General features: G+C 32.9%; 1 protein-coding gene across 1 annotated transcript in view; it reads left to right on the top strand.

Annotated features, from left to right (window-relative positions):
* Positions 1-22,882, top strand: part of EYS (eyes shut homolog) — a 1,462,097-nt gene that overhangs the window by 875,551 nt on the left and 563,664 nt on the right. The window contains 2 exon segments of the mRNA XM_069488330.1: positions 12,591-12,781; positions 17,365-17,456. Coding sequence (XP_069344431.1) covers positions 12,591-12,781; positions 17,365-17,456 — 283 coding nt within the window.

Here is a 22,882-nt window from a genome sequence, read left to right as displayed (position 1 = left end):
ACCACATTTTGCTAATCCATTCATGAATCGATGGGCATTTGGGTTGTTTCCACATTTTTGCGATTGTGAATTGTGCTGCTATAAACATTCGGGTGCAGGTGTCTTTTTTATAGAATGACTTTTGTTCTTCTGGGTAGATGCCCAGTAATGGGATTGCTGGATCGAATGGTAGGTCTACTTGAATCTGTTTAAGGTATCTCCACATTGCTTTCCACAGGGGCTGCACTAGTTTACAGTCCCACCAGCAGTGTATGAGAGTACCTGTCTCTCCACACCCACGCCAACATGTATAGTTTTGGGACTTTTTGATAAAGGCCGTTCTCACTGGAGTTAAGTGATATCTCATTGTGGTTTTGATTTGCATTTCCCTGATGATTAGAGATGTTGAACACTTTTTCATATGTTTGTTAGCCATTTTTATATCTTCTTTTGAAAAATTTCTATTCATGTCCTTTGCCCACTTTTTGATAGGGTTGTTCGATTTTTTCTTACTGATTTTCCTGAGTTCTAAATAGATTCTTGTTATCAGTCCTTTATCTGATGTGTAGTATGCGAAAAGAAAACCCCAAGATTTCAACCAAGAGACTCCTGGAATTGATTAATGAATTCAGCAATGTCTCAGGATACAAAATCAATACACACAAATCAGAGGCATTCATATACGCCAATAACAGTCAAACGGAGAACCAAATTAAGGACTCAATACCCTTCAAAATAGCAACAAAGAAAATAAAATATCTAGGAATATATCTAACTAAGGAAGTAAAGGACCTCTATAGGGAGAACTATGAAACTCTGAGGAAGGAAATCGCAGAACATGTAAATAGGTGGAAAACCATACCATGCTCATGGATCGGTAGAATCAACATTGTTAAAATGTCTATACTGCCCAAAGTTATCTACAGATTCAATGCAATCCCTATTAAATTACCAACATCTTTTTTCACAGACATAGAAAAAATAATTTTACGCTTTGTATGGAATCAGAGAAGACCCCGTTTAGCAAAAGCAATATTAAACAACAAAAACAAAATGGGAGGTATTAATTTGCCAGACTTCAAACTTTACTACAAGGCTGTGGTTCTAAAAACAGCCTGGTACTGGCACAAGTGCCGAGACACAGACCAGTGGAACAGAACAGAAAATCCAAATATAAAACCATCCTCATATAGCCATCTAATCTTTGACAAAGCAGAAAAAAACATACTCTGGGGAAAAGATTCCTTATTTAATAAATGGTGCTGGGAAAACTGGATATCCACATGTAGAAGACTAAAACAGGACACACAGCTCTCACCCCTCACAAAAATCAAATCACGGTGGTTAACAGACTTAAACCTTAGGTCAGAAACTATTAGAATTCTAGAAGAAAACGTAGGTAAGACTCTTACAGACATTGGCCTAGGCAAAGAATTTATGAGGAAGACCCCTAAGGCAATCACAGCAGCAACAAAAATAAATAATTGGGACCTGATCAAATTAAAAAGCTTCTGCACAGCCAAAGAAACAGTCACAAGAGTAAAAAGATAGAAATTATACCATATATCTTCTCAGACCACAGTGGCAAAAAATTAGAAATCAATTCCAACAGAAATACTCAACTATACATAAAATCATGGAAATTAAACAACCTACTGTTGAATGATTATTGGCTCAATGAAGAAATTAAGATGGAAATAAAAAGATTCCTCAAACTAAATGACAAAGGGGACATAAGAGTGATGAAAATCTATATCATTCAGCAAAAGGAGTCCTAGGAGGAAAATTTGTAGCCTTAAATGCCTATATAAAAAATATATAAAGATTACAAATTAACAATCTAATGAATTATTTCAAGGGATTAAGAAAGGAATAACAAACCAATCCCAAATCCAGAAGAAGAAAAGGAATAACTAAGGTCAGAATAGAACTAAATGAAACAGATAACAACAGAATTATATGGAAAATTAATGAAACAAAACATCGATTCTTTAAAAGTAAACCAAATTGATAGACCTCTCACTAGGTTAACCAGAAACAGTAAAGAAAGGACCTTAATAAGCTCAAACAGATATGGAAAAAAAGACATTACAATGGATAACACAGAAATATTAATATAAAATATTATCTCTGAATACTATAAAAAATCTCTATGTACATAAATTTGAAAACATTGAGGAAATGGACAAATTCTTGGAAACAAAAAACCACCCTAGGCTCAATCAGGAAAAATAGAACTCCTGAACAGACAAATATTGAGTAAAAAAATTGAAGCAGCAATAAAAAAATCTTCCAACAAAAAAATCCCTGACCAGGTGGTTTCACAGTCAAATTTTACCAGACCTACAAAGAGGAATTGGTACCCATGCTTCAGAATTATTTTATACCATTGAGATGGAAGGAATCCTCCCCAACATGTCCTATGAAGCTGGCATCACCTCGATAGCAAAGTCAGGAAAGGACACAACAAAAAAAGAAAACTACAGACCAATATCCCTTACTAATATAGATGCAAAAATTCTCAATAAAATTCTAGCAAATGAAAATCAGCTTTACATGAAAAAAAAAAAAAAATCTACCATCACCAAGTGGGCTTCATCCCTGGGATGCTAGGATAGTTCAACATACATAAATCCATAAATGTGATTAACCACGTAAACAGAAGCAAAAGCAAAGACCATATGATCATCTCAACAGATGTGGAAAAAGCATTTGACAATATTCACTATCATTTTAGTATAAAAACTTGTAAGAAAATAGGCATAGATGGAAAATACCTCAAACATAAAAGCCATATATGACAAACCCACAGCCAACATTATACTTAGCAGGAAAAATTTGAAAGCATTCTCGCTTAAAGCTAGAATTACAAGGTTGCCCACTGTCACCACTGTTTCAATATAGTGCTGAAAGTCCTAGCCAGAGCAATCAGGCAAGAGAAGGAAATCAAGGGTATCCAATTTGGGAAAGAAGAGGTCAAACTCTCACTCTTTGCAGACAATATGATCTTATACTTAGAAAACCCCAAATATTCTGCCAAGAGACTCCTGGAATTGATAAATAAATTCAGCAAGGTCTCAGGTTAGAAAATCAATGTACACAAATCAATAGCATTTCTATACACTAATAAGAGTCAAGCTGATATTCATATCAACGACTCAATACCTTTCACAATATCAAGAAAGGAAATAAAATACCTAGGAATATATTTAATCAAGGAGGTAAAAGACCTCTGTAAGGACAACTGCAAATCACCAAGGAAGGAAATCACAGAGGAGGTAAATTGATGGAAAAATATATCATGTTCATGGATCGTCAGAATCAGCATTGTTATTAATAAAATGTCTATACTACCCAAAGTGATTTACAGATTCAATGCAATCCCCATTAAAATACCAATATCATTTTTCACAGATCTAGTAAAAATAATTCTATGCTTCAAATGGAACCAGAAAAGGATATAAATAGCTAAAGCAACTTTAAGCAAAAAGAACAATCTGGGAGGCATCACTTTATCAGACTTTAAGCTATACTACAAGGCTATAAGTAACCAAAAAAGCATGGCACAAAAACAGAAACATAGACCAAACATCAGAACAGAGAACCCAGATATAAAATCCTCCTCATATTTCCATCTGATCTTTGACAACCAAACAACATACACTGGGGAAAAGAATCCCTATTCAATAAGATGTGCTGGGAAAATTGGATAGCCACACGGAGAAGACTGAAACAGGTTTCACACCTCTTACCACTCACAAACATTAATTCAAAATGGATAAAAGATTTAAAAAGGCATGAAACTATAAGAATTCTAGAAGAAAATTTTGGAAAAACTCTTCTAAATATCATCCTAGGCAAAGAATTTATGAGCAAGTCCCCAAAGGCAATCACAGGAACAACAAAAATAAATGAATTGGACTTGATTAAATTAAAAGGCTTCTGCACAGCCAAGGAAACAAACAATAGAGTATAGATAACCTACAGAATGGGAGAAAATATTTGCATGCTATATATCTGTTAAAGGGAAAATAACCAGAATCTACAAAGAACTCAAGCAAATCAGCAAGAAAAAAAATCAACCACCATCATAAAAATGGGGGCAAAAGACATGAACAGAAGCTTTCCAAAAGAAGATTGACAAATGGCCAATAAACATAAAAAGATGCTCAACATGTCTAATCATCAAGGAAATGCAACACAAAACCACAATAAGATATCACCTAACCCCAGTGAGAATGGCTTTTATCAAAAAGTCCCAAAACAATAGATGCTGGTGTGGATGCAGAGGGAAAGGAACACTCATACATTGTTGATGGGACTGCAAACTAATACAACCTCTATGGAAAGTAGTATGGTGGTAACTCAAAGTACTAAAAGTAGCCATCCAATCTATCCAGCAATCCCACTATTTGGTATTTACCCAATGGAAAAAAAAGCCATTTTATCAAAAAGACACTTGCACTCAAGTGTTTATAGCAGCACAATTCACAATTGCAAAGGTGTGAAATCAACCCAAGTGCCTATCAATTCATGAATGGATTAACAAATGTGATATATGTATACCATGTAGTACTACTCAGCCATAAAAAATGGGGAACTAATACCTTTTTTAACAAAAGGTATGTGAGTAGAGTAGAATGGTGATTAGTAAATGCTAGGGTGGTTCAGAGGGGGAGGGGTGGCTGGGAAGATATTTTTCAAAGGATACAAAATTGTATTTAGATGGAAGTTCAATAGATCTATTGCGCAACATGGTGACTATGGTTAATAATATATTGTACTCTTGAAAAGTGCTAAAAGAGTGGATGTAAAATTTGTCTCATCAGGAAAATAACTATATGAGGTAATGCATGTATTAATTAGCTATATTTAGTCACTCTGTGAAGTGTATATACTTCAAAACCTTCTCTTTTACACAGTAAATATATATACTTTTATTTGTCATTGTAATAAATATTATATATATTACATATATTCATTCATATATGTGAATATATTTGCTGTCATAAAAACATTGGCTTTATACACTTCTAAGATTTTACATACATCAAATTAGATGATGCATGTAAAAGTGCTATGCAAAGAGTAAAGGACAATGTAATATGATTATTCTTATTAGTAAAACTATAGGTTTAAAAATGAGACAAGTGAAAACATGATCTGTTCTTGTAATAATGGGAAAACAAGGTCTTTTACACACCACAGTGGATTCCTTAGTACTATGTATATAATGCCATGTGCATCAGACCTTTCTAAATATATGCCTCAGAAAAATTTAGAGCACGTGCTTGCAATGGCTATTTTTAAAATAACTTTTTGTTGAAAAAACTTTGTTTTATCGTAAAAGATGTTTTTCTTTCCCAAATGCTAACTGGAGAAAATTCTGTTATCTATTATAACAAAACAACTTTTCTATTATTATTGCTGTGGTATTGAAAAACTAAAACCCAAGGAAGTTAAAAGATTTACCAAAAATCCCCCAAGTTTAAATGATGAAGTGCGTAATTGAACCTAGAAGTCCTAATGAAAATTAGATTTTATGGGGAAAATGGAGAAGTGAAATGACTTTTCTGGGGTAACACAGAGTAAGTGAACAAATCAAAATTAACTCTCCTTGCATGTTGGCACATTTCTACTATAACATTCTGATTCCTAATCAGTATACTAAACTGAAATCTTCTGTGGTTATCTTGAGATGTTTGCAACTCACAATTTTGTAGTTTGACACAGAATTTGGGGGTTGGTTCAACTAAAACTCAGAAATTAGGAAAGAAAATTCAAGTTGCCAAATTTATTTAATGAAGCTAAGTAAAACTTTACTATGAAAATCAGAAAGGGTATCATGAAAACTAAAAATTGAAAGGCAATCAATATAGAAGCAAATATCCTAAACACGAATTCTTGTAAATTATATCAACATATGTACACAAATCATAAGCAGTTTGCATTTAGTCCTGTGATATAATAATGGTTTAAAATGTCAAATTTGTTCACAATAAAATCACATAAATGAAAGAACATATAATTAATATTAAGTTCTGCTAAAAATTTCTAGCAAACTAAAAATAGAAGGGAAGTTTCTTAATGAGTTAAAAAATATCAATTGGAAAAGAAAAGCAAAATATTATATTCAAAGGTGAAAGCTTAAAAGCTTTCCCTGCCAAATCAAAATGAGAAACAGAATCTCATTATCATTCAGTTCAATGTTGTTTTTGATCATCCTAGGCAAGGTAATAAGCCAGTAAGATATTTTAAGAATTGGAAACAAAAGAAAGAAAAATCTCATTACTCACAGATGATAAGATTTCAAAAACGTTGCTTAACATATATCATATTGAAATTGCATTTCAATATATCAATATAATGAGTAACACAAATATATGTTACCAAAAAACTATTAAAAATGGCAAGAAACTCGTAAGTTTTCTCTAAATTAACCTAAGAAAATAAGCACAAGATCTGTATGAGGAAAAGTTATGAAATTATATTAAAATTGTTTAAATCACAATTTTTTCACACAGATACTGTGTCATGTCATTTGGAAAAGTAACTCAGAATCTTATAAGTTATCTTTATTTGATGTTATTGGGATTGTAAATGTTTTAAAATCTATTCTTTATTTTGAAAACTCATATGAGCATCTTTCCCTTGACAGTTTGTGTTTTATACTGAGAGAAGTGAAACCCGTTCTTGTAACTATTTCTTTACACAGCACATGGAAACAATGCATCCTCGGTGACCACAATTTGATTAGACTCCTAATTTTCACTGTTTTATTCCACAGCTAATCAAAGTCAGAAGTCATATTGTTGTTGAGCTACAATTTTCTCTGAATAAAGCTATGTAGGGATTGTATTTTAAATACATTTATCAGTTCCATTCGCTGTGTTCATCTATATTAACCCCAACATACTTTTGAATGTGCAGTATAAGTAGAAAAAAATTGTTTTAGAAGCCCTAATATAGTGAAGACATATATCAATACAATGTCCTTTTGTAGAATGATAAAGTGTCACAAAGATATCACTTACAGTCATCCCTTGGAATCTGTGCGGGATTGGTTCCAGGAATTCCCCTGATACACCCCCAACCACCCATACCCATCCATACCACCCTCCCTCCCACGGATACCCAAATCCGTACATACTCAAGTCTCACAATGGGTGCTGCGGAACTTGTGGAACCTACATATAAGAAAAGTTGACCCTCGATGTACCAGGGTTTCACATACCAGGAATGCTGTATTTCCCATCCTCATTTGGTTGTGGACACATGGGGAACCCACCAACTGGGAATGCTGACTGTCTTTATTGAAAAAAAACAATCAGCGTGTAAGTGGACCCACACAGTTCAAACTCATGTTGTTCAAGGATCAAATAAACTTATACTTTTTTCTATAAAATCAATGGACTTTAAATCAATTTCTAATAAGAGTTTCTATGCAATTTAATAGGATGTTTGCATATGTGACCTATCCTAATATTTATATAAAAAGGCACAGGGCAAAGAATAAGCAACACAATCCTGAGGAAGGAGAGTAATATGCAGGAGTTGCCCTATCCTATACCAAGATGCATCATGAAGCTAATTAACTCAATATTTGACTGGCTCTGGGTTGACAATCTGTCCAGAGGAATGGGATAATGATTCCAAAAGCAAATGCATGTACATGAAATAGTGCTACATAAAAGAACTGGTAATGCAGATGGATAAATGAATGATGACTTCTGCACGTTATCCTGGAATAACTGGTACTCCACATTAAAAGGCAAAAGGGAGAGTTGGAAAGATTGTATGCGGAGTGAATACTAAATAATTTTGTCATAGGCAACTGGTAGCATATGTTTTTAAGCAGGGGAGTGGCATGATTTGATTTTTAGTTTAAAAAGAATTACTTTCCATCCTTACAGGTTGCTATTAAAGAAATTTTTTTGATCATTGGTCTCTATTTTCTGGTGAAAGAAAAATATGATCGTAGATGTTGTGCTTGCTTTCAAAAAGATTGTTGATTGCTTTCAGAAAAAAATTTATTCAACTACTTGAATAGATCTCCCAGAGCTTTCCTAGCAATCATATATTTTCTTAAAATCTGCCTCTATAGCTTGTATTTATTATATATTTACTTTGGCTACACTAAGGAGTCTCTGCAAATCTTAAACTGTGTAGTTTAGCTTTTAATTGCAGTATTGTTTTTTAAACATTTTTTGTATATATGATCAATACTTGCTCTAAAATAAAATATTGTGTTCTATATAAATTATTGACTTACAGTCAATGTACTAATCAATCTGTGAAAATCTTTGAAAAAAAACAAATATTTCAGAATTTATTTTGGAATGTGCTTAGTTCATACAAAACTATTTTCATACAGCATAAAATTTTAAATTGCCAGGAAAAAAAATCGGCATTTCAAGAAGCATGTATAAAGCATCTAACAAAAGCTATCACATAGTAAACAGGTAAATGTTAATTTGCTTACTTTTTCCTGCTTTAGAAATTTTTCAAAAGAAGATATAAAAATGGCTAACAAACATATGAAAAAGTGTTCAACATCTCTAATCATCAGGGAAATGCAAATCAAAACCACAATGAGATATCACTTAACTCCAGTGAGAACGGCCTTTATCAAAAAGTCCCAAAACTATACATGTTGGCGTGGGTGTGGAGAGACAGGTACTCTCATACACTGCTGGTGGGACTGTAAACTAGTGCAGCCCCTGTGGAAAGCAATGTGGAGATACCTTAAACAGATTCAAGTAGACCTACCATTCGATCCAGCAATCCCATTACTGGGCATCTACCCAGAAGAACAAAAGTCATTCTATAAAAAAGACACCTGCACCCGAATGTTTATAGCAGCACAATTCACAATCGCAAAGATGTGGAAACAACCCAAATGCCCATCGATTCATGAATGGATTAGCAAAATGTGGTATATGTATACCATGGAATATTACTCAGCTATTAGAAATGATGGCGATATGGCATCTCTTTGGTTCTCCTGGAGTGAGCTGGAACCCATTCTATTAAGTGAAGTATCCCAAGAATGGAAAAACAAGCACCACATGTACTCACCAGCAAACTGGTTTCCCTGAGTGCACATTTGGGATTCACACCAATTGGGTATTGGACAGAGGTCGGGGCTGGGTGGAAGGGATGGGTGTATACCTACTGGATGAGTGCGATGCGCACTGCCTGGGGAATGGACACGTTTGAAGTTCTCTCTGGGGGGGATGGGGTGGGGGGAGGAGAGGAGTGCACACCTACATGATGAGAGTGATGTGCACTGTCTAGGAAATGGACACAACTAAAGCTCAGACTCGGGGGGATGGGGAGGCATGGGCAATGTATATAGCCTGATCTTTTGTACCCCCTTAATGAGCTGAAAAACAAACAAAAAATAAAAATAAAAATTAAAAAAAAAAAATAAAAAAAAATAATTGGAATGAACTAAATGGAATATGTAAAGTACGATTTTAAAATGAATTAGATACAATTTGTAGAACATGGAAGTATAAAGTATTAAACATAAAGACTATTTTGTAATGATAAAATACAAACTCTTCTTTCTAGAAATAACACAAATTAAGAGAACCATATCATAGAAAATATCTGTAGCTGATACTTGGCTGCTGATCTACTTACTGATAGAATCAAGAATTAAGAGGTGATATAGTTTTCTATATTAATTATATTTAAATGTTATCTATAAAGTTTTTTCTCAAATTAATACTTCATTTAACAGAAAAAGTTACACATATACATGAAAAACCCGCATACATATATGTTACAAAAGTCCACTTTTACTTTATAGATATTACTTTCAAGAAACATGGAATAAAAGGCCGTTTTACATTTTAGTTGCAGAACATTTCTTAACATTTAAGTAGTGATAAATCTCTAAGCAGCAGTACATAATCACTCTTTCTTTGGATGATTATTCATGTATTAGACTGATATTGAAAATAACCTACTAGATATAGGGCTAAATCATATATATCTTTACTTAAACTATACAGTCATTATAGAGTCATTATCAAATGATCAGTCTTGTAGAAAATCCTGATATTCAATTATTCTCTCATAATGTTCCAACTTTCACATTTAATCTTATATAGAAATCATTAACTATAAAAACTCTGTTCTTTAATATCTATTTAGAATTTTATGATCCTCTAACCAATAAACCAAAAAATGGTTTTAGCTAAGATTTCTTTACTCTTTTTCTAACAATATACTTGTTTTATTAAAAGAAAAATGTGGTGTTGGAGTGAATGTTCATAACTTATCAAAGAACTAAATATCATACCCATTTGTTTTATTTTGTTTGTTCTATATACACATGTGTATATATATATATATATATGTGTGTGTATATTTACACACATATGCCTCAGAATCCCTAGTATTCACTTTTTCTAAAATATATTTTCCTATTATACTTCTATTTTATTTAAAATCGTTCTTTGTTGCAGTAGAAACGTACACTCATAATAAGTTCATACAATTTAGATAAATATTCTTCTATGTGGGAAGATGAAACTAAAAGGCAGAATTTATTATTTAATTCTAGATGAAAAAATGTCTAGAATTATTATTTTACTTTAGCCCATCATTACTGGAAATAGGCTTTGTACTTATCTTTTTTTCACAAAACTGTTTTGTGCATTCTAAAACCATGATTCTCATCTGATTAAGCTGTTTGATAAGGGAAGTATAAAATAAAATCTGTATACATATATTTGAATACAAAACACCATATACATGATAGAATACACTATGACAAATAGTTTCTTGACTTTTTTTAACCCTAACCTAACTGAATATAATTTTCCAAGTGCATTTAAACAAAAGCAATTATATTTTCCATAAGAGATAGTAAGTGCTTTCACTTGTTTAACAAAATCAGATATTGTACTAGGTACTTGGGATAGAATGATGAACCAAACATGCTCTCAAGTCACTTGCAATTGAGTGCATGTGTGGGTTTCTGTACAGATCACCGGTTACATGATGACAAAACCACTTTAATTTTTAAACATGTAGTCTGTAAAAATACATATCTTAGTAAAATTAAGGAGCTCTTTAGTTAGCTATTGTCAATTGTGTAATATATTTCTTTCTAAAGGGTTTAAAATATATATTTCACCAATATTGGGTATATTCATATTGTAATGTTAGTCTTTGAAAATATTTTACGTTCTTTCACAATTTGAACTTTAAATCAACTGATATGTCTCCATTCTCAATTCATTCAAATAAAATGCCCAAAACCTTTTAAAACTATTTAATATTGTGTCAAATTTTATTTCACTATGTTTTCAGCATCACCATTGAAACTCTATAAGAAAACAATATCAGTCTATATCATGTAGCAACTGAAAAAAAATGTCAAAATTGAAAGAACGTTGTTATTTTTTCGATCTTTGAAACATCCTTCACTAAAGAATTTCTTGATTAAAAACACACAAACACAGGCTTTTTTATGTCTACAAAGTACAAATGTTTTCTGGCAGTATTTTGAACATTCTTATTTCTAGTTAAAAGAAAAAATCTTTTAGGCTTAGATGATTATTTTTCAGAAATTTTTACAAGTTTGAACATTTAGCATAATTATTATTTCTAAAGCTTCATTGAAAATTTCAAGTGAAGTTATTCCACATAGACTATGAAGTCTCTTGAAGTTTTAAAGTACGGATATAAAAAAACAGTGTTATTCTATGATGGACAGCAAACTACAACTCACATGGTTTCATAAATAATATCTTCTATTAATTATAAAAGAATAAGTAACTTGGAAGTTTTAAAAGAGAGAGATCCTGTGTGTGTATATGTATGTGGGTCACAAAAGGAGCAGCAGAAGGAAGAAAGTGAAAGAAAGGAGATATTCAAATCCATTGTTTCAGGAATATCATTAACCAACAACAATCAATCAAGTATTTATCAAGCAAAAATAACTTTTAATAACAATATAAGGCAATTAACAACTTGTTCAAAAAATAAACTAACTGGGTTTCATTAATCCCATATTCATAAATTTTTAAAATTAAATTGACAGTATTTTGGTCATGTCTCAAAATTTTATTTGAAAAATTATGGCTAATTAAAATATCATTGAGAAGGTGAGAGAGAGAGGTTTGCTAAGAAGCTCAGATAATACAGAGTGTGGATACAAAAGGATAACAATTTCTATGCTTCTCAGTAATCTTTATCATCCCTTTACCAGCTTCCTCAATCAAATTAACAGTAATAAAGAAAGGAATCATAATTTTGTACCAGCATCCTATATAAATAGCAATAGGATATCTTTAGAAAATGTTCCTAGTTCTGTTGACCTGTAACATAAAATCTAAGTATAAGCAGTGTTGAAGATTAATCATCTAGACATCCTTGCCTTCCAATGAAATTTTATCACGAAGCCCTCAAATGCAAAGAAATCATAACACAACCACTGTGACTATGCCAAAGAAAGTAAGTGCCCATACTTCAAATAGGCAGAAAAGAGTCACATATGAGACATTTCAGAAAACACTATTCTAATGTTAATAATGTGAAAGCCTAGTAGTATGTATACCAACCTAAACTGTATTTTCCTTCTGACTCCACAGATTTCAACTGTGTTCGTTATTATGGAGATTCCTATCTAGAATTTCAGAACGTGTTTATAAATCCACAAAATAACATCTCCCTAGAATTTCAGACCTTCAGCTCCTCTGGTCTCCTGCTCTATGTCCAACAAGACTCAAATTTAGTAGATGGATTTTTTATTCAATTATTTATTGAAAATGGTACTTTAAAGGTAAGTCATTCAGTTCATTTAATTTAAAGAAAATTTTAGAAAGTTCTTCCAATTCTCTGCAATAGTGGTTATTGTCAAAATGAAATTTAAACTTAATTTTCTTTTATACTCACAACCAGGGTGCTTCTTGCTCTACATTTGTACTTTTTTCTTGTTCAATATTTATATATCAAACAGTATGTGATTTCAATTAACACTCTCTTTTTCTCTATATATTTTAAACTTTTCTTCCACTTTTATGTTGACCAGTTTCCCAGTTTCCCAATGATAATACTTGTTACCATTTTTTATAACCTTAAAGACAGGTGTGGTTTGGGTACTGCTGGGAAACACTAAGATTTTGTCAGAGGGTCCTGAAGGGAAAATATATTTTCATAATAATATTGAGATAATAATACTAAATGTAGTTCTCCACTCCTGCAGGCCTGGCACTCATTGTATTTTGTCTACCATTTCTTTTATGATGTGATTTAAGTAAACACACTGAATTTCCATGAAAGGATGAGATATACCTTACATAATAGTTTAAATAAGCCAAGTTCTACTAGTTTGGTTTTCTTTAAATGTTCATCTTTCTTAAGCAATATACAGCATTTAGCACAATTTATGATATCATAAATAAATGTCTACAAGACATAGCACAGCAGTAGAAACAGGAATATTTTTATTCATTCATGTATTTGTTTATTCATTCATTAAACAAATATCTATCACCAGTCATTATGGTAGGTCCTGAGGATTCAATGATAAACAAAACACACTTTGCCTCATGTTGCTTCCAATCATTTACAAACAAAAATAAGAACAGGGGCCGGGCGCGGTGGCTCACGCCTGTAATCCTAGCACTCTGGGAGGCCGAGGCGGGTGGATGGCTCGAGGTCAGGAGTTCGAGACCAGCCTGAGCAAGAGCGAGACCCCGTCTCTACTAAAAATAGAAAGACATTATATGAACAACTAAAAATCTATATAGAAAAAATTAGCCGGGCATAGTGGCGCATGCCTGTAGTCCCAGCTACTCGGGAGGCTGAGGCAGTAGGATCGCTTAAGCCGAGGAGTCTGAGGTTGCTGTGAGCTAAGCTGATGCCACGGCACTCACCCTAGCCTGGGCAACAAAGTGAGACTCTGTCTCAACAACAAAGAAAAAAAACACAAAAAACAAAAATAAGAACAGGTGAAACCAGGGAAAGAAAATAAAATTATGTAATAAATAAAATACTGTAATGAATCATCAAACCTCAGTCTGACCCTTTAGGAAAAAGTGTGCTGATCCCTGCTTTACAGAATTTTTCTCAACTAAGATCAGAAATCTCCATTAGTTTTATAAGAAGCAGCAAAATTAAGAGACCAAATGTAAGAAATTATAAGGCACATATGGTATTGAGCACTGGTCACAGTGCAGCACAACTTTTTTTTTTTTTTTTTTTTTGCACCTGCTAACCCAACAGCCATAGTGTCTAACTCGGCTAGTTCCTCTTACCACTATGGGCATCTCCAATCAGAGGCATTCTGAGGAATTACCAGAGACTTGTAGGAGTTCTGGGTGAAAACATTTGTGAAATAATGGATTATTAAGACTAATGGGCCGGGCGCGGTGGCTCACGCCTGTAATCCTAGCACTCTGGGAGGCCGAGGCGGGTGGATTGCTCAAGGTCAGGAGTTCGAGACCAGCCTGAGCGAGACCCCGTCTCTACTAAAAATGGAAAGACATTATATGGACAACTAAAAATCTACATAGAAAAAATTAGCCGGGCATAGTGGCGCATGCCTGTAGTCCCAGCTACTCGGGAGGCTGAGGCAGTAGGATCGCTTAAGCCCAGGAGTCTGAGGTTGCTGTGAGCTAAGCTGACGCCACGGCACTCACTCTAGCCTGGGCAACAAAGTGAGACTCTGTCTCAACGAAAAAAAAAAAAAAAAAAAAAAAAAAAGACTAATGATGAGCCACTTTTTTCACTTTCAAATGGGAAAAAATAAATTCACAGTAGTAAACCAAGATATATAGGAATTATAAAATTAATGGATGAAAAGAAGTATAAAATTTCTTTCTTTTTGTATTTATGACAAAGAAAGGATATATGTTGATATATCTGTAATAAATAATTACTATCATTTATTGAGTTGCAATTATTCTTCAGTCTCCATCTTAAAAAAATTTATTAAGAGCATGAACTCTGGAGATAGATTATCAGAGTTCAAATCCCAGCTCTGCCACTTAGGAGCTTTGAGACCTTGCATGAACTTTGTGCTGAAGTTTACTCACTTACAAAATAAGGCTACAAAAATTGTTGTGAGGTTTAGATTAGTAAATGAATAGAAATTGAGAAATAAATGAGTAAATAAGTAAATGCATATAAAACACAAAATTGAATATACCTGGGACATAATAATCATATATGAGGGTTAGTTGTTTTCTCTCTGCATCTTACAAAGACCCTACAGACAAATGCAGGCTCTCATAAGAGTTTGACTATATTACATGTGTTCTTTTAAATCTTTTAAGGATGGTAAGTCAAGAATTTTTACTTTGCTATATGATTCCAAAAATCTATGTTCTTGTCACTACACATCACTGCTTCTTTGATGATTTAGGGGAAATCTCAGTATTATTCTATCATCATAATTTTCAGATTTTCCTTGTTTTGCTATGATTTGTGAGACCATGCTCCAATTTCCCCATCTATTTTAAAAGTATAATCGTATGTGGAATGCATTTACATTATAATTTTTACAATGACATATTTATGGTTGAACTTTTAGAGTGATCATAATTTAAGACCTATTCAAATTCTAGAAATGCAGAATTGTTTGTAAAAAGTTTTTTAGGAAATTTAAAGTTTTAGGAAAGTTTAATATATCAAATTTAATTTTTGAAAAAAATATTTTAATGACCCTTTCTTAGACTGAGGAGATAAGTAGATATGTCCATTATCTAGATTCAAATACCACTCACCCTACTTATTAGCTGTGTCACAAATCACTGAGCCTACCTGGATGAAGGTAAATCACTTCATCTGTTTCCACCTCTGAATAATGAAGGTAAGAATAGGATGATACCTACTTCATAGATTTTTGTTTGCTGTTTGTTTTGCTTTATGAGGAAGCAGTCAGTTGACACTTGCAAAGTGATTTTAAAAATCCATAACATGAAGTAATCACTTTATAGACAGTAGCTATTGTATTATTCATATCATATAGGAGCTATTTATAATAAAAGAAAAAATAAAATTAATAAAATTATCTATAAAACATTTTATGTATGTTTAACTTTGACATCCCTAAAAATAACAGAGAATTAATAAGACTTAGTAATGCCCACCAAATAATTTTCTAGTATATTTGAAAAAATTAAAAAGATCACTCCCCCCACACTGTTAGTACATTATCATTTTAGTTTAAATAACTATCTTAACTAGCAATGTAGATTTTAGAGTATTAAACATAAGAAGCAGCTAAATTATCATCCACATTGTGAAATATATTAAATGTACTCTTTGGTAAACGTGGTTGTATCCTGGACACAATAAGAATTTAATAAATAATCACTGACTTTTACTTAGTGGCACATGGTTTGAGAGGACTATATAGACAAATACTATGAAACTGACTTCCCTGAGAAGTTCATGTCAGTTCACTTGTTTTTGAAAATCTCAATGATATTTTACATACTTCTTAAAGTCAGCTTGCAGCTGATAATTTTATAAAGGAAAAGCATCTTTTGTAGTGTCCAAATATCAAAAAAAGTTAAGATATATAGCATTATATTTATCTTTGGACTACATGTGGGAAGATTTAGATACATTAAATTGAGTATAGCTGGAGGCAAAAGTTATGAAACAGCATGCGACTGTCTTTTTAACGCATATGTGGATTATAGATCTCTAGTAGATATCAAAAAACTTTAAAGCCCCTCTCTGGGAAGGAATGGCCATGATATAATCAATATGCATACAGGCATATGCTTGCTAAGATTAATAGCCATGGTAGCCCACCCATGGAATTCCTGAGAGGTACCTGGTCAGTCCACCTGGTATAGACATTATTTCCCCTCTCTAGACCATGACTTAGTTGGGCCCATTAGCAGTCATCCTACAAATGGCCCTAGATGCCCTCAAGCCTCAGAAAGCTTGGAATGGTTAACTTTCACAATCTTTAAGTTTCCCTTCCTGTGACATTAACATTGCCCTCAAGATTGTATTATATTAAATATTAACTAATCTTTGCCTTGCTCAACTGCTAATATGTAAGGAAATTTGCCAATAATACCTGCTTTCTGCTAGCAGAAGAATCTGCCTTTTTCAACCACATTCCCCAGAATACTGGAAAAGAATCTAGAAGTGTATGCATGTGTGTGTATATACATATATGTGTGTGTTTGTGTATGTATATAACACTCATATGTTATATATGTTTTAATTCTAGCACTTACTAGTTGTATACCTTTAGCTGTCACTTCTCTTTAAGTTTCAAACTGTATGTCTCTTTAAAGCAATATAAAAAGTATTAGTAAATTATAAAGTCCAGTGAAAATATGATCTATTAATTTCATACAGAAAAATGTTTGAGGAAAAACTTTTTTTCCCCCATAGTACCACTTTTCCTGTGCTGGCAAAGCAAAATTGAGAAGCATTAACACTACTATCAGAGTGGATGATGGGCAAAAGTATACACTGCTTATCAGGTAAGATATACTTATTTTTTTCTGCTTAATCTGATGAATAGCAAAGACTGTTCCTCTGGATATTGTCCTTGTCATTTTAAAATCAAGGTTATCCTGATTAGTATTCATGTGTGTGTGTATATGAATTGATTTCTATCAAGCTTTTCTATGTATCCTAAAACTTGTACTGAGGAGAGAATATTATAGGGATTTTATTTTCAACAATTTATATAAGCAGATTGACAAAGAAACCATGAAAGCCTATTATTTTCCACTTATAGGAGTTGTGAAAATCAAATAAACTAGTATTTTCTTTTGATAAAAAAGTAAAATATATTAACTGTAGAAAATTTGGAACATCCAGAAAACTATAAAGAAGAAAATGAAAATGACCCATTTTAATAGATAAAATATTCCACATAGAATAATTAATATATATTGTTAATATTTACAAAAGCTATAGTTGAAAGTGATCCTATCCCCAAATGCTCATCAATATTAGGTATAAATCATTTTGACAGTCTGATAAGTAAAACCGATATTTTCCTTTTTTGATATAGATTTAATGCTTTTTCATCATGTGTTTTGCTTTACTCTATCTTTTTAATTTCTTTAAGTGATGCTTTAAAACACATACCACAGCCATAATCTAGTATGTAGACTAAAATAAATTATTTGGTTATGACAATAGATTATTTAATAAAAATAATTATCTATTAAAAGTCAATAAAAAGGAAAGCAAAGAGGCCTAAACGGAGATTGGGAAATAAGTTAAGAGGTTTTTAAAATATTCTATTTTCATTATGCCAGAACTACCCAAACTCTATTGTCTAGAATACAGAATTTTACAAATAATTGACCAAAAAGAAACAATGTATTATCAAATAAATTAGGGAACAGCTATATCATATCTACCTCCCCTGAATATACAAAATGCACATGAGCATTTTGAGGCCTCTGAGATGCTATTTAATAAAGTCCCACTTTCTTTGCTTAACTCAAGACATGGACATGGAACATTTTAACATCTTTCTTGGCCATTTCAACCTCTTACGTAACTAATATTGAGGGCAATGCACTTTGGGAAACGCCATCCTAGCCAAGGTAATAATTTCCCTGGACAGGGACCTTCACCATCAGGAGGGAAGCAAGTTCATGAGCATTGGGTGGAAATGAGAACCAAATCATGAAAGGCATACGTGGGCTCCTCGATAAAATAAAAAGACAGATTAACATGATGGAGACACAGAGGGTACACCAGGAGAAGCTGTTCTGGCCTCAAACAGGTTAGAAAAAAGTTAAAAAATAAATGGGAAAAAACCAATAATCATAATTATAGTGTATTAAACACTAATTATGTGTCAAGTACTAATTTTATTACACATATGAATTTGTTTCTAAGAACAATTCTAATTATTATCTACATTTTTCAGAAGCAAAACTGAGAGTTAGATATTAAATATAGAAAATGGCATAGCTAGAAAGTGGCCCAATTCCAGGGCTGCTCTCACTCTACAACCTATGAATAAGTTTTAAGTCATGGGTCTTATGAACCATGCTATAGAAACATAATATAATTTGATTTATTTTCTTTTACCCTAAAAGAACTGATGTATGTTCAAGATAAGATAAACATAAGAATTATAAGTGACCTGTTCAGTAAAAATATTAGCAGCAGCAAGAACAATATTAATTATCATACATTAAACAACTACCGTGTACCAGATACTTTACAAATACATGACTATATCTAATCATCATAAAACTCATAATGCCTCTTTTACTAGTTTGCCAGGCTGCCATAATAAAGTATTACAGACAGGGTGGCTCAAACAACAGAAATTAATTTTCTCACAATTTCTGTAGGCTACAAGTCTGAGATTAAAGTGTTAGTAGCTTTGGTTTCTTTTGAGGCCTCTGACCTTGGTTTGTAGATGGCCTGTGTGTTCACATCACCTTCCCTCTGTGTGTGCCTGTGTCCTGATTTCCTCTTCTTATAAAGACACCAGTAACATTGAATTAAAGCCTACTCTGATGAACTCATTTTAACTTATTACTTCTTTAAAGACCGTCTCCAAATATGATCACGTTCTGAGGTACAAGAGTGCAATTTAGGGCCTCAACATGTGAATTTTGGGTGGGACACAATTCAGCCCATCACAGCCATTTCTCACATTTAAAAGCTGAGACTCATGGCAGGTAGGCAACTTTCTCAATCACATTGCTAGTCAGTAGGGGAGCAAGATTAGAATCTAGAACTCCTACCTCTTGACTCGATAATTTATATTTCTACCATAACATGTCCAGTCTGTATTTTAAAAGTGACAAAATACTATTTAAAATCTTCTTTAAAAGAAACATTAAATGTAAAACATTTTTAAAATCCCAAGAATACTATTTTTTACCTCATCACAATGTCACTTTTAAGGATACTTAAAAAAGATCACTTTCTTTTGTTATATGACTATAATTTTTTTTTTTTTTGCAATATACATGCACTGTTGGTTTTTATTTTTAAGTAATAGTTGATATCCTGTCCATATCTGGTTTAAATCACCTACATTCAAAAATAGTTCTTCTTAGGTTCTTGGTTTGTTTGATGTAATAAAAAATTTATGGAAATATATTTTTCTATGATTATCGTCTATAAAGAATAAGAGTAGAGCTCTATTAATTTTATTTTTCTCTATCTTTAAAATATAGTCTTGGGGGAAAAAGGCAAAAACTTCAATTTTGAATCAAACACAATTCAAGAATGCTGTGACTATAATTTTTTTTGACCATTAATATACTCTTTTTAAGTAAAGGTAAAAGGTGTTCACATATTTCACTCCCAATTCTATGCTCTTGCATTTTGTTTTTGTGTTTATTTTTGTTACATGACATTCTTCTTCAATATGAATATAGGAGAAGCATCTTTCCTCACATGCCCTTACAGAGCTGTGAAGGAAAAGGACAGTAAAGTTGTACTGGGCCATGATGAAGAGCTCTCTCAGAAAGAGTGAAACAAATATGCTCTATGAAAAAGTAACCGAGCTCATTATTTTTAGAACAAGGAAAGACAGGCTGTTCTGCAGAATAGCATGGTCCTTTTAAAAAAGAAATGTGTCATTGCTTAAAATAACAAAAGCAGAAAGGAAAATATGGAGTGCTTAAAACCAGGTGAAATATACAACTGGCATAATAGAGATACTAAAAGCACATATACTAAAAACTATTTTAGTGAGAAATTAGCCAAAGCTAGTACTCATATTTTAATGAAAGGGAAAGTGAAAATGGGACAAAGCAGTGATGTCAGGCTGCAGAGAAACAGCACACAATATGTCATGAAGTAAAATGCAAATGAGTGTGTATTTGCACTCCATTCTTGAACACCACAGGTACAGTATTTAAGCAGAAGGTACTGAGAGAGCTTAGGATAGTGGTGCATGTATTTTCTGTCAAACACAAATATGAGAGTGTGATGTTGCCCTTTATCCTTGTCTGTTGCTGTATGTATAATTATGCATATGTATTATATTAATTAATCATACTATATTAAAATACCATACACTACCTGTTATAAACATAATAGCATATATTACACTATAATTTATGCTGTTATAATCATATATTAAAACATAATAACAGAGATTGCTTTTAATAACAATTGTATTATGGGATTTTTTGTCTCCATTTAAAGTCATTACATGACATCTTCCTGTCCTTGATGAAAGGTAGGATTTGGGATACAATAAAATTAAGTTAGGTTTTTCTGACCTCCTCAACTATGGAACTTCAAGATTTTTTTTAAAGTACCTGCTAATTAAAAATACTGCTTTGAATTAAAAAAAAATTCCCTTTATTTGCTGTCTTAGCCCTAAGCTCAGAGTCTACATCCTTGTTTGTAAGTAAATTGCAAGAACTCTGTCAGTTCTTCTAGAATTGCCTCATAGAGAATTTGTTGATTTGGCCCTTTACTGCGGCCACCTCTGTGCAGCTCACAGAACAGTCAGCTCCTATTCTGTGAGCTATACAGAGCCAAATAAACTAGAACAAATGAGAATATCTTTAGTTATGCTTGAGAGAATCATTTACCAGCTATGGTTTATGTACAGTCATCCACATAAATTGGATGCAGAAAATTGTTGCATCAGAAATGTAATAAATTGCAGAGAGTTTTGAAAAAGAGCATAGTAATTACATGAACAATGATTGAAACTTAAGAAGACTGATACATCCCAATGAAATCCACACATTGACAAATATTTTCTCAAGTTATATAGAACTGGATACAAAGCCTGAATTTCATCGTATTATTTCTGTTAGATGATGATAGGAGGAGGGTGTTTTTTAAGTAAATGATGTTATCAAAAGACGAAAGGAAGAAAATAATATGAGACATTTAGGTAGGAAATAATGAGAATCAGGCCTGAAAATGTAATGGAAGTCAGTTTGTGTAGGTCATTTAATGCCACAGTAAGCACTGTGAACCATATCACATGCAAAAGAGACATACTGGAGGATTTTTAAGTAAGGGAGCAGATAATATTATCAAAGAAGTATTCACCCTCCCTAATAGGGTATGCTAGTCTACAGTACACCATAGACTCTAAATTGCTGGGCCTCTCCAGATCCACTGTACAGTTTCTTCCTCTCTTTTCTGGTCCTTTGGGATTGACCTGTGTGGATTATATTAACAGCCTCTATTTTGGGTTGAATTGTGATCCCACAAAATTCATGTGTTGAAGTCTTAACCTCTAGTACCTCAGAATGTGACCTTATTTGGGGATAGAATCATTACAGAGCTAATCAAGTTAAACTGAGGCCTTAATACAAGATGACTGATATCCTTGTAAAAAGGGAATATTAAGAAACAGAGAGCGATCCACGCAGAAGGAAGACAATGTGAAGACACAGGGAGAATACAGCCATCTACAAGCCAAGGAGAGAGACCTGGAACAGATCCTTCCCTCACAGCCTCCAGAAGGAACAAACTCTGCTGACTTCTTAATTTTAAACTTCTAACCCTGCAAAACTGAGGCAATTTCCTTTATTTAAGCCACCCCATTTTTGGTACTTTGTTAAGGCAGCCCTGGCAAACTAATACTGTCCCTTTGTCCTCTGGCTTCCTAGGGGTGTCAGTCAATGCAGAACAGTGGCAAAAAAAAAAAAAAAAAAAAAGAGAGAGGCAGGAGAGTGAGGTCAGAATACGCATTCCCTTGGACTTGTGTGGTGTTCCTCTCCTGCAAATCAAGGTCTTGGATCCTGGCAGAGGCTCTCTCCTTTCAGTTCTGATAAGCTTTCTCTTGCTTCTAATCTTTAGATGTAGAGGAAATATCAGAGTAACTATGTTGTGGTCCTGACATACTGTACTAAACCATCTGACTTCCTTACTCCCTGACCACATCTTTGTAAAAAGTTTACTTATACAAGTTATGTTAGTTGGAAAGTGCCTTATGTTTTCT

The sequence above is a fragment of the Eulemur rufifrons genome, chromosome 15, assembly GCF_041146395.1.
Source record: "Eulemur rufifrons isolate Redbay chromosome 15, OSU_ERuf_1, whole genome shotgun sequence".
Taxonomy (NCBI): domain Eukaryota; kingdom Metazoa; phylum Chordata; class Mammalia; order Primates; family Lemuridae; genus Eulemur; species Eulemur rufifrons.
Note: the sequence above shows the minus strand (reverse complement) of the source record. Positions and strands in the feature narration are given on the sequence as shown.